Below are 14,055 nucleotides of genomic sequence, written 5' to 3'. Positions count from 1 at the left end.
CCTGCATCACAATTTAAATAAAAATGGAGCTCAAGGACTCATTAACAAAGAATAACATTTAAGAATAACATAGAACTTTGCAGCATGATTTTTCTAACTTTGTTCAAAAATTCAACGCACTGGTAGTCATCATCTACTTGTGCATTCTTTTTGCTGCTTTAAAAAATATATATATCTTATTTTGTTCCCCCTTATGAGCTCTGTACTGCTAAAAAAGGGAGAGGAGATAAGGGTGGGGTGGGAGTCACAGCAAAACGGGAAGAAAATGGAACAAATAATGGAAAAGAGAGCAAGACTGTATTTATTAATATTCCTTTATTTTCTCTTTGTGCACCCTTTCATCTTTCATATTGATGCCAGTTTTTTCTTGTTATTCGAGCTTCAATCAAATCATCTGTCACACTCTATCATAAGGTCCTCTTCCTCTCTTTCCTGCTGCTCACAACATAATAAGGGCTGCATTAATCAATGCCTATAAAGAGAACCTATTTGTCTTTAAGCCGTGCCATCCTTCCTCTTATATTGATTGAGCTGTCTCTTTCTATTTGTCCAGACTGTAATAAAAAGACTCATTCCAATAGTTGCATTAACAGGACAGACAAAACATCGGAGCTTGTCTTCTTTTTTTCTGTTGTCTCAAAGACACGTTTGTCCATCATTCTCCAAACTTTGTGTTTCTCTCTCTGAAGTTGGAATTGTCTGTCTCTAAACGGTTTCTTATACATTTTTAATGACTGACCGTGTTCAGCTCTTTCTAACATTTCTCCTCTCAGCAGAAAGTTTCTCTCGCAGTTCTTTGGGGGATGCAAAAATCTATCCACTAATTAAGACCTGGTGGTGCTCCTCTATGATTAATTTATTTCTCACCATGTTTCCACTGTAGTTTTTCAGATTAGGCATTATTATGAGTTTGGCTTTAGACGCTAGTATGCAGATATATTCATTAGTTGTCATTGAGAAAAGAGGTTCATACAGACCTTTGTATGAACCTCTCAGTGGGATCCTGAGTAAAAGGGTCAAATCAGAAATCATCCTTGTCCTGCTAAGTGCTGTTTTGTTTTCCTTGCCCCCCTTTTACAGGCAGGACTTCATCCACTGAACCCCAGCGCCTTGTTTCCCTTGGCAGCCTGTTGGATGATCAGCACTGGCATCATGTAGCAGTGGAGCGGCGTGGCTCTCACCTCAACCTCACTGTGGACAAACACACAGAGAGGGTTCAAATCCCTGCAGACTTCAGCCACTGGACCATTGAACAGGTTTTTTTCAAATACAGAAAGGGTTAAATTTAGCTTCTACCTTTTGTGCAAACAAAAGCGCAGAAGATGAGTTGCAGATATTATGTTTCCTTCTTTTAAAATAATCAGTTTATTTGTGTATCATTGTTTTCATACAGCTGAGTTTGGGGGCAGTTCAGAGTGAAGTCTCTCAGAAACCAGTAACCTCCAAGAAGAACTTCAATGGTTGCCTGGAAAATCTGCTGTATAATGGCCACAACCTGATAGAACTAGCTAAAAACAAAAAACAACAAGTTACTATTTCAGTAAGTAATTTTAACCTGTGTAACACAATTTAAACACAACCTGACTTTTTTAATGATTTTGGGGGCTTTTCCTCCTTCATTACAGTAGATGGTACAGTGAAAACTGTATTGTGTTTTTAAGAAAGGGAATTTTAGAAAGGGGGAAAAAAACAGAAAACACATGCTTGTTTGCTTTTCCCCATAAAAACAAGGAATAGGTTTTTACAATAAAAAAATTTGAAGAGCCCATGGTAGAGTGTGCATAGTGTAGTAAATCAAAAAAGGTGCTCACCTGCAGAAAAACCTTAATGAAAGAAAAGGAAATTTAAAAAATGTTGTCCCGCAAAAAACATTTCAGTCTGTGGTTTTTCACTGATTTTACACAGGCACACTGCAGACTGGGGCCTGCAAAATTTGCATGTATGTTAAATGGTCCTTTAAGTCACTGCAGTGTTTTTTTTATACATCATGCGGAGAACACCAGGTTTCTGTTTTTTGGACCATTTTAATGGCTTTATTCAACTGTAGGGACAAATATAAAAGATAAAAGTAAGGATATTACATCCAACACTTCTACCAACCAACAGGGCTTCAAACTGAAGACTTACTGTTAAGAGCATTTGCATCAGTGTGCACCATAACCAGCTGAGGTTAGTCCGAGTCTTTAATAGGTGAACTACGCATAGCATTATGGACCCTGCATCACAGCTCCCTTCCCAGCAGCTGTGGCTTTCACGTAAGTTCAGCCCACTAGTGTTGCTTCTGCCAGCCAAGTAAGAATCAGAGCACACCTGAAAAAAACCTATCCTTGACCTAATTTTGTCTTTCTTTAAACTATGAATAATTTAAACCTGCTGAAATGATTAAATAAATACAACATTTTTAATATCTTTTTAATATCTTGATATAATCACATTTCATTGAAACTAAGATGAAAAGTGTCAGTTATGTGATGTGTCTGCTATGTTGTCATTATGACCATCCAAATACCATTTTACTGTTTATTTTCAAACTACACCTCAAAAAAGTGTGTCCAGCAGATTCATTTCTGCTGTTAAAATGATGAAAGTCTTTGACTCCCAGGACAGGTAAGCCCTGTGACTTTACTAAACATTAAACACAGGTTTATACGCAGCTTTCTTAAGGTCGTACCACAGCATTTTAGTCAAGTTGAGGCCATTATGTTCTCAGGTTCATTTTCTTGGTGCATGACCAGAAAGCGGAGTTCATGGTTGACTTTATGATCCAACAAGCCCAAATCATCACCACCATGCTTAACAGGTGGTATGAGGTGTTTGTGCTGATATGCTGTGTTGTGTCTTTGCAAAATGTGCATTATGGCCACACATCTCCCCTTTGGTCCCCTTTGATGATGATTAATTAATTAATTAATTTGATTAGGACCTGGCTGCTATTTATGGTTATGGAACTTTTAAAGGCATATTTCTGCATTTTGAATTTTTGTTTAATGAATACTGACATGTTGCAATATGCAGTGCACGGTTCATCTGAGGTTGTGTTGCATCTTACAAAGGATTAGTAGATTAGCAGATTTTTAAAATTATGTCCTAATATGTAAATCTGTAGAATTAAAAAGGGGTTACTTTTTTCCCATAACTGTAAATATAGGTTATTCTTAAAATTTCAAGCTTTGTAAGCTCTGCTGGTTGAACTGTATGCTTGTGCTGCTCTTAATGACCTACTGAGCTGGTTAATGAAGCCAAGACAAAGCAGTGGTGTGTGGTTAGACTCACTTATGCCTCGTCATTGTGGGAATTATGGCCTTTAGATGTTTTTGCATTTGCAATGAGTGGATCACGCTCATCTGGGAGCTGTGAAGCTCTTATGATGAAGTAATATGTGCTCTCTCATTACAGTATAGGGCCAAACAGCAGAAGGAAACATGAATTCTTGGTAAACAGGTTCAAAGATTTACACGCATGGCTGAAGATTTGAGTGGTGCTGCGGCTCCTAAGGTACTAACTGCAAAGCTGTGGTCTAATCTGCTACAGGCACTAAATGAGTCTTCTTACAGCTCTTTGAGGGGACAATAATAATAAGAAAATAAGAGTCTAAGTGGAGGAAGAATGGTGTGCCGATGCTGAAGGCTTTTGAGGGTTTTTAAAGTAACTTTACTTTGTGTTGTGCAGCAGCAAAGCCCACTCCAACATGAATAATTGTACATCACTTTAACTGCACCACAAAGGGCTTTTAGATGTCATCTGTGTTTCCAGAGCATTGTAAAGATAGCAGACTGAAATTCCCAGCAGAGAGTCGGGACTATAATAAATTACTGGCACAGCTTTAGCAGTGAACCCCGCGTCATTACCACTACTCAAAACAATGGACTGTAACAGAGATGTCAGATATTGCAGTACTGGCCATGCTGTATGCGCTCTTCATTTTATTTCCATTTTTTATCTCTTTTACCTCCACACTAGGTGACTTTGGCATTTTAGAGTTTGCTTTTCTAATCTTATCCTAAGCTCTGCTGTTATCATTATGGTAATACCGATGTCCTCTTTAAGGAGACTTGCTGATGAGATCACGGAGACATGAGGTCAGATCAGCACGCCCTCTGTAGCTGATTAATATTCATGTTTTATGTTGTTTTATCTCTATAGTATCTTTTTTTTTCTGTCACACCTCCTCTTTCTCTCTACTCTGCATGTTTCCCTCTCAGGGCAATGTCACCTTTTCCTGTGCTGAGCCAGTTTCTGTTGCGGTGACGTTCACCGGGCCCGAGAGCTTCCTTCAGTTACCGGGGACTACAGTGTCTTCATCGGGGGGCGTATCTATAGGCTTTCAGTTCAGGACGTGGAATAAGGCGGGACTTCTAGTTACTTTTGAACTCCCTCAACAAGGAGGCGTGGCCTGGTTGTACCTGAGTGAGGCCAGACTCCGACTACAGATCCATAAAAGCGGCAGGCCACTGCTGGAACTTAGTGCAGGTCAGTCTTAAAGCCAAATCCCATGCACCTTCAGATCTACAGATCAACAGTTAAGTTACTGGAACCGCTCACATGAATGTCGAATCATTATTTTTCCACACTTATTTGAAGAGCAGTGAGCTATGACTTCTGTCCATCTAATTTCAAGTATGTAGAGTTAAACGTCATATCAGTAAAAAGATATGAAATGACCAGATACCTTGTAGAATAATAAGCCCTACCCAGTTCTAGCACAATAAACCATTGTTTTTCACACTGATTTATTTATTTATTTTTGTCATATCCTATAATATAGGTAGGTAATTGTGATCAGTGGGCGATGTATGGGTGGTATGTAGTTTCTAGGGTTACAGTGACAAATGTGCAGTGTGATCAACACAAGGACACAAGTGTAGCAGAATGTCTCCAGACACTACTTAGTTGTATTTATCTTGTTCATTACTAGTCACACAAAACAAGTTACAGGGAAAAAGGAAACAATGTGAACAGAAGGTGAGTCGCATTGATCAGACGTCAGTGTTGATATACATATGGTAAATGTTTGCTGTTTTAATTTAGGTTTTGGAAAAGCAATTAAGACAGACAAAAGTATCCTTCAACAGCCTGACCTACTAATGGCACATGGAGAAAAAAGATCATCTCAGTTCATGTAGAAATATAAGCCAATCTTTTTCTGACAAATATTTTTAACACTTTATATCTAAAATGTTTAGATATACTATTTATGCTTTGCATTGTCCTAATTTTTAAACCTCTGGTCACTCAGCAATGTTACAAACAGCAAATGGTATTGTAGGATGATTAGGATGTCTTATTGAGCAAAGAAGTGCAAGTAAGGAAAACAGTGGAGATAATGAGATATTGATTTATTCCCTTAACTCCTAATAACATACAGATCCACAGGGCTGGCACAGTGCCGTCTGTACTTGATACAGGTCGATCACTCAGAGGATGTAGGAAGTGGGAAGCTCACTTGCTGCAATCAATGTGTTAGATACGGCCCTTCCCCTCTGTGCTTTCTGGCACATGTGAAGTGATGAGCTGGTATCTTCAAGAAAACATTCAGTTTATAACATTCTGTTTTATAAAAAGAAATGATTTACAAGCTGCTTCCAAGAAGAAAAGTGGTATATATGTAAATTAGGTGTATGTGTGTAGTAGACAGTGTATGGTAGGATATCTAATTTGGTCATTGCTACCCATGCTTGGCTTTCACGTGGGAAAGAAAGTGTTCCCAACATCTGTCGCAGGTTTTAATGACTCGATGTGCAACCATGACACACGGGAAAGATTTTATTTTCAGCGGTGTGTGTTAATGGATGTTTGCTTTCCAGGTGTTGCTCTGAATGACGGTCAGTGGCATTCAGTGGAGCTGAATTCCAGACGAGGACGTCTAACCATCACAGTGGATAAAGAGGAAAGAGACAGCTCTCAAGCCAGCCTATCGTTTCCTGTCACTATAGAAAGTCACCTCTTCTTCGGTGGTAAGACGCAGTTCAGCTGTGTCATTCCATGCAATTATACCAACTCAAGCATCAGTGAGCATAAAATGTAAAAACTTTGTAATAAACCAAAAAATATATAGAATTCTCTGTCCAAAGTGCATTAGTTAGTCAGTTACAGTCATAATCTGCATCACTATACATCAATGTTTTAGGGGGGTTTTCACATACAATACACATCTCAGTTTATCTCTACAAATCTGTTGTATTTGTTGTTTTAGTACGCTTTTATTTTCTTAACTCTTGCCATCTGCTGTGATTCTCTTCTGTTCAGGTTGTCCTGTTGACGATGGCAGTCAGAAGTGCAGAAACCCGTTTAATGTCTTCCAGGGCTGCATGCGTTTATTTACTGTGGACAATCAAAACATGGACCTGATTAAGGTGCAGGAAAAGCAACTGGGGAACTACAGCAACCTGCAGATTGACATGTGTGGAATCATTGACAGGTCAGTTTCCAAAAACTCTGCTGTTTGTTAAGCCACATTAGTGTTTTCACTTAAATATGACGCAGTGCTTTTCTGTTATTCATTAGAGATGTGAAAAATGATCATCTGTATTACTATAACATGGGTACCACTGGCCTATTTAAATCTTAGGAACGCATTATGTTTTCTATACCATATAAGTATAGCTGCATTAGAGTTTGTACTTATACCAGAGGTGTGATTTGAACCCTTGAGGTCGTATGTCAATTGCCTCTTGAGTCAGTTAAGTCTGTGAGGATTAAGTGATTAGGCCTTAGTGATTAGGCTTTAGGTGGAGATGGGACTGGGCCAGTGTTTGGTTGGAATTTAGGAGCAACTGAGCAACACTGAGATTAAATAAATGCCAAGACAGACTGCACAAAGAATTGTGTGTGTTTTGTTAATGCATGATATGTTCACTTCACTAAGAAGAAAAGTGGACAGTTATAAGCCTGATGTAATCTAAAACATGAATCAGAAACAGGACTGTTGTAGGAGGGCGTCCTAATCACTTGAATAGCTCTTTCAATAGCATCTGATTTGTCTGAGAAGTGCTATATAAACAAGGCCTAATTGATTGCATGTTGATTTGATTTATATCTGCCCCCAAAAAGCATCTATATCAGTATAGCATTTAAACCAATGAGCACTATGCACCTCACAGTACATTTCATAATGAGTAAACACAGAAGTAGGGTTCGAACCCACGAGGCTATTGCACCTTAATCACTCAGGTCTCTCATTTTAAATCCCAAGCTTGATGAGGGTACCACGCTTGTCTTATCAGAACTGACATTATATAAGGATTAATATATGAATAAAGCTCGTTCATTCTTTCAGTCATTCCCACTTGTTTTTACTCTAACCACTTTTTGTTCTGAGTCTGTTTTCCATTATTGAATTAAAATATGCACAATTACTAGCATAAACTATGTAAGTACTAATCATTACATCCGCCTGTCGTAACAACACTTTAATTTCAATTAAGTCAAGAAAGTCAAACCAGACTGTTTAGAGACTGCATTTACAGTCTATAGTGTCTTTTGTTTGTTGTTAACATAGACAGTGCTGTTTTGCTTTCGCACTGCTTTTAGCCCAGATTATGTGTTCAGTCTACTTCCTGTAGACCTGTTCATGTTTGCAATTGGTAAAAAGCAGCATGGTGGTAGAATGGATAGCACTGTTGTCTCACAGTAAGGTCCTGGGTTTGAATCCACTGTATGGCCAGGTCCCTAAAGTCTACATGTTCTCTCTGGGTATTGGGGCTATCTCCATGACAGTTGGGACAGACTCCAGTGACCCTGAATTAGATAAGAAACATTTGTTTCACACCATCTGCAAATTCCATTTTTCTCACAATGGGTATAAAAACACATCAAATGTGGTCAAATGTGTAAACTGAGGTTTCCTACATGCATATATATATATATATATACATGACAGCATATATACATAGCTGATCAGCTCTGTGATTAGTTTATTTGCTACATAGTAAAAAATCTTAATGAACATCTTCCACATGTGGTGATTCTGTAATTTTGCCATTTTGCCAGAGGCTATAAGAGCACTTGTTTCATCTCTTTATAATTTAATCGAAAAAAGCCCCCACTGAACTTCATACATGCTTTGTCAAGCAAAACTCTCTATTACAGTAACGTGACAGGACCATTTATCAAGTGGAACTTTAGTTTATGGCCTGTACTGTACCAGGCATGAGACCGAGAGCCACAAGAAGAAGTGCTCATAACAGTGCAATACCTAAACCACTTGGCCGTCCTAGTGACAACAGGTGTTATCTGCTGAAAAAGCAAACAGTTATAATAGTTTAGTGCAAGTAATGCAATACATAAAAGGCAAACAATTTAAGGGCATTTACCTCATACAGCATACTAAGAATGTGAGGGCATTTAGCGGGGTTGCAGCTGTTGTCAATAAATATAATAAGCTTCCAGTCATGTTGTGTCAAATAAGAAACACAATGGTGTGGAAGACTGTTTTTAGATATATTTTTAATACTTTTATTGCGTTTTGTTATTGCTTAGAAGCATTTTAGAGATGGAGACATTTATCCATTCAGGAGTCATACAAACAATCCCAAGCAGCACTCACTCTCACACAGTTATTAAGAGTAAATGATGGGTGGAAACCAGTGATGTAAAATAGGTGCTGTGACATTTTTTTTCCTTGCCAATATCGTTTTTCTTGAGCTTTAAACTAATTTAGGCAGTGGACCAATCAAGTTCAATATATAACCAACAGCTTGTTGATAGCACATCCAGTATTATTAGATCCATCTAACCACTCAATTACAACACCCCAGCGATAATATCTACTTTACAGAAACTCCTCATGTGAAAATGTTCTTTTTTAATCAAGGTCACTCCTAAAGGTGTTTTTTTTTAGTGAACTATATTACATATAAAACTGTTTAGAGATTAAAATCCAGTAGTGTACCTATAACTGAATTTTGAAATTTGAAATTAGCATGCTGTTAACGCCACTGGTTATGGAATGCATTATTGTTCTTCTGTCCAGAATAGGTTGTTTTTCTGTTTCTGGCTTTCTTCCCACTTTTCGTTCTTTTGATCCTTGCTTGAGCGATGCAATTAATGCAGTGCGGGTAAAAATGTAGAGTTACATGAACTACATGTCATTTGCATCATCTCAGGGATAATGGAAGATGTGAAAGCTTCTCCCACTGACAGTGACTCCAAGCAAATGGCCCCAAAATTGAAATTAGCAAATAATTTGCATGTTAACATTACAAGTCAACCAGTTTCACATGCTATATAGGATATTGTGGGTACACCACAATAAGATATCCTTTGATTTCCTAAGATATGTTGAAATTTTCCTTTGAGTTCAATATGAATGGGAGCAATAAAAACAGATAATTTCCATTCAGTTTAAAACAGGTTCAAATCAGCTGCTTGTAATTAAAACAATGCTGATGAGAACACTGAGAATGAACTAACATTAAGGAAGAATAATGAGCTAAAAGATGCCATAAATTCTGCAGTGCTGAGATGAACTACCAGAATCAGAATATTTATTACCTATTACAAGGCTAATGCAACTTTGAGTTAAACTGAAAAGAACTGAACCGAGAGCTATTTTGCAGCTCATGATACACATTTTCAATAATTGATGGAAAGATGATACAATTACGTGCAAGCATGTGCTTTATGTCATCAGTGACAGTTTAGATTCAGAGTTGGGGCCTCGGAGGAGGAGAGACACAGATGAGGGAGGGAAGGAGGGAAGGCAGAACCATTCATTTATTGTTTTGTTGGCACACCAAATAGCAGTACAATTAATGAGACAATTACAACAATTATAAAAGCCTCTAGGGAACAGGAACAAACACACACACGCTCACACACACAGTAGCACAAACACTCCTCCTGCAAATACAGTGAACTGAATGTAAAGCATACCCACAAATATTGTACAAACCACACACCCTTGCCAGATAAGGAGCGTCTGCTTGGGTGATTTTAATTAAATGTTGTGCTGTTCCTGTATTATTGTTATTATTATTATCATTGTTCAGTAGAATACAGTTCTTCCACAGATCTGACTGCTCACTGGAACAAAACTATAAACAAAATCTGTTTTCCAATAAAGACAGGAAAAAATAATCAACCATATGTTCCCCCACTGTAATCCTGCTGATTGAATTTTGGCCTCGTGGGATATAGCGTACTGCAAAGTCAGGTGGAAAATGGACTCGGCAACACGGCTTTAATGTGGTGGTCATACTTCAGAGCAGGTTATTACTGTATACTGTATGTGCTATTGTATGTGTGTGTGTTTTGGTGTCAAAAGCAAACAGCTCTGCCAGCAGCAAAGCTGTTTGCTGTGGCTAATAATACTATTTGAGGAAGGTGTGAGGAAGGACTTTATTAATAGTACAAAGGAACGAAAGCCCATAAAGAGCTCAACATCAACTGAAGACCTTTTTTAAACCAGAGCTGCCAGCTGATTTCAGCTTAACACATAAGAAAAGAAATATGGTGTGCTTCTTCAGGGCACTTGTGCATTTCATTATCATAGTGATGATAGTTATAGTGAAACCACTGCAATGAAATGATCATTATACTGTAAACTTCTCCTCTAATTATTTTTAATATTGTGGAAAATATTGTATATTAGAGTGATTTGCTGTGTATACATTAATCGTTTTCTTACATGGTCCTGGGGGCAGCAGCCTGAACAGAGAAGCCTCTCCAGCTCATCCTGGAGAACACCAAAGCGTTCTCAGGCCAGCCAGAAGACATAATCTCTGCCATGTGTCCTGGGTAAACCCTGGGGCCTCCTCCCAGTGGGACATGCCTGGAGCACCTCACCCAGGAGGTGTCCAGGAGGCATTCTAGCCAGATGCCAGAATCAGCTCAGCTGGCTCCGTTTGAATGTGGAGGAGTAGTGGCTTTACTCCAGGTCCCTCATGTGTGACTGAACTTCTCACCCAATCTCTAAGGGAGAGGCCTTTGGAGAAAGTTGATTTCTAGTTTCCACAGTCTTATTTTTTTCAGTCACTACACAGACGTCATGACCAGGTGAGGTGAGGGTAAGGATATAGATGGACTGGTAAAATGACAGCTTTGCTTTTATGCTCAGCTTTCTGTTCACCACAACAGACCAGCACAGCATTGGCATCACTGGAGATGCAGCACCAATCTGTCTGTAAATATCTTGCTCCCATTATCTTTCTTCTATGAGGGCAACTCATCCCTGTCCCAGAGTGGGCACTCCACCCTTTTCTGGCTGAGAACCATGGCCTCAGACCCGGAGATACTCGGAGATACTTCTTATACCTGCTGCTTCACACTCAGCTGTGAACTGCTTCAGTGCATACTAGAGGTCACCACCTGATGAAGCCATCATCCACAAAAAGCAGAGATGAGATTCTGAGGCCACAATAGTCAAAGGCTTTTCAGTAAATTCTCCTTTTTCTTGTTATAATTGGAAATACTTGGATTGAGTGAAAAATGCCAATAAAAACACAATCTGAGAAAAGATGGGAATCTCTGTGGAGTTTGGTTTTGGTATGTTAAAGTGGTCATGTGGCTCACGAGGCTCTGTCAGGTAGTGGGCTCCTAGATCCTGATTTACTGAGTAAAGACAATCCCTGAATGCCTTAGGGCTAAGTATGAATGCAGAGGATGGAAGTGTTTTAGATGAGGTTGTTTGCAGTCTGTAGACAACTTTGTTGGTCATCTATCTGCGATTATCTGTCTGTGACAGTGCATTTCTCCAGTAGTAGGTGTTTGCCAGAGGCTGTTATGTCATAATATATGTGCAGGGCAGGCATGTGCCTGTGTGTGCACCTGGGGAGTAGTGGATGTTTTGTGTCTGCATTCTTTTTCTGTTCTTTGAAGATGTCAAATGATGCTTGTGATATTTCAGTTGGGAAGGGTAGAAGTTAAATTGTGCTTTCTTTCTTCCTGTACTCTTTCCATTTCATCTAATTCTTCATCTCTGTCACCACCTTCATGATCATCATGTTTAATCCCACATCTTCAAAAATAAACTTCATTAACAAAACTTTCCAAGACAAAATGGCAGTATGCAGCAATCTGCATCTAGATGTCTTTACTTATATGAAAAATCATCCCCTTGTTCCAACATTTCTCTCATTCTATCTATATTGTTGTGTACATGGACCCCTGACCCCTGTGAGCTTATTTGTTCTACCCAACGTTGTGCACTTGATGTCTTTACTTATTATTCCAGTGAGAGTGGAGCTCAGCGTTTATTGGAAAATAAGAAAAAACTAACACAACTGAAAGAATATCTTTCTTTCCGAGTGAAATGATTTGCGCAGTTATTATAATTGCACAGATCAGCAAAAACAGTAAAGACCTGACCAGGCCTGGTTATTTATCTTCCTTTTAAAGGCTGAACACCTAATTTTTTCATTTTCATTTTGTTGTTTTTATGCTTACTTTTTTTTAAAAGTAAGCATAAGCAAGTCTTCCTGGTCCTGAGGCAAAGCAGCAAAGCAGCCCCGGACCATCACACTGCCACCACCATATTTTACTGTTATATTCCTGTACGATGTTCCTTTTCTCCTTTTACGCCTGATATAATGGGAAACACACGTTCCTAAAAGTTTGACTTTTGTATCATCAGTCAGTAGCCACAAGTCTCCACGAGCCTTTTTGGTCAGCAGGGGTTTTCTCCCTGAAATCTCCTGACGATGCCAATTTTGCCCAGTCTCTTTCTTATTGCTGAATCATGAACTCTGACCTCTACTGAGACATGCAAAGCCTGTGGTTCTTGAATGTTGTTCTAGAGTCTTTTGTGACCTCCTTGATGATTTGTCAATGTACTCTTGGAACAGTGATAAACCTTCCCAGGAGTGATTGGCCTACCAAAATTAAATTGTGGATAATGGCTCTCACCCTGGTTCACTGGAGTCCCAAAACCTTTGTAACCCTTTCCAGACTGATAGATGTAGTGACTTTGTTTCCCAACAGTTCCTTTAGATTGTGGCATGATGTGTTGCTTTTTGAGCTCTTTTAGCCTTCTTCACTTTGTCAGACCGGTTTTATTCAAGTGATTTCTTGATTCAACAGGTCTGCCAGTAATCAGGCCTGAGTGTGTTAAGTGAAGCTTTCCAAAAAATGTGATTATTTACATTTAATTAATTATTTCACAAGAGGGGCAATTACTTTTTCACACAGTACCAGGTAGGCTTTTCTCCTTTAATCAATGAAATATTCATTTAAAAAAAGCATTTTTTATTTACTTGGGTTATCGTTGTCTAAAATTAAAATTTCTTTGATGATCTGAAATATGTAAGTGTGACAAATATGCAAAACACTAGGAAATCAGGAACTATAGGTGAGGTTGCTGCTGTGGCAGTTCTTCATTTTTTTCAGCTATTTCAAATCTTAAATCCATTGTCTTGAACTGCAGCAGGCGACAGTAATGCTTGCTCTGCTCTGTAGATCTGCTGCAACCTGGAGGGCCCCTCCAACCAGAAGCTGCCTCAGATGGGGCTGAGCTCACATATGCACATTAACAGCTGCAGTTCAAGATGGTGGAGTTGTATCCCTTGGGACAATTGAGATTTTATGTAGTTACAATATTATATTTATATTTGGGTTTCTTTTGTTATTTGTGTAAAAGAAAAAATAGCAAGTGTGTGCATGTATTTATGCACACACTTGTACGATCACCCTCTGTCCAAAGTCATTTCTGTGGGCAGCACTCACGACGCTGTAAGCTTATTTGTTCTACCCAAAGTTGTGGCCATACTGTAGGTAAGGGAAGGAATGTGTATAGACCAGCTGTGCCTTAATGATTACCTCTTTACCACAGTAAAGCAGTACAGCATCTGCATCGCTGGACTTACTATAGTCTTGTCAACAGATGTTTAGTAACCAAATCACAAAAATCTGTCTGAAAGAAAAGTATCTGATTTTCGATTTTTTGGGAGGAAATGTTTTCCCAGCCTTGACTTATTTTTGCAAAATTAAGAATGCAGATTGAATTAAAGGATTTTTGGCAGTTATGGCTCAAGAGATAAAGCTTGTTTTCTTCTAATTGGAAGGTCAGAGAGTTGACTCCTGGCTCATCCATCCTGCATGCATACTATCCTCAGTCAAAAC

General features: G+C 38.8%; 1 protein-coding gene across 2 annotated transcripts in view; it reads left to right on the top strand.

The window, feature by feature from the left end:
- Positions 1 to 14,055, top strand: part of LOC100701557 (contactin-associated protein-like 4) — a 115,265-nt gene that overhangs the window by 65,633 nt on the left and 35,577 nt on the right. For both annotated transcript variants that reach the window (XM_005476774.4, XM_005476773.4), the window contains exons 6-10: positions 1,081 to 1,256; positions 1,394 to 1,540; positions 4,203 to 4,470; positions 5,805 to 5,954; positions 6,247 to 6,418. In XM_005476774.4, coding sequence (XP_005476831.1) covers positions 1,081 to 1,256; positions 1,394 to 1,540; positions 4,203 to 4,470; positions 5,805 to 5,954; positions 6,247 to 6,418 — 913 coding nt within the window. The remainder of the gene's footprint in view (positions 1 to 1,080; positions 1,257 to 1,393; positions 1,541 to 4,202; positions 4,471 to 5,804; positions 5,955 to 6,246; positions 6,419 to 14,055) is intronic.

The sequence above is a fragment of the Oreochromis niloticus genome, linkage group LG18 (assembly GCF_001858045.2).
Source record: "Oreochromis niloticus isolate F11D_XX linkage group LG18, O_niloticus_UMD_NMBU, whole genome shotgun sequence".
In the NCBI taxonomy this organism is placed as follows: domain Eukaryota; kingdom Metazoa; phylum Chordata; class Actinopteri; order Cichliformes; family Cichlidae; genus Oreochromis; species Oreochromis niloticus.
This window is presented reverse-complemented; position numbering and strand designations above follow the sequence as displayed.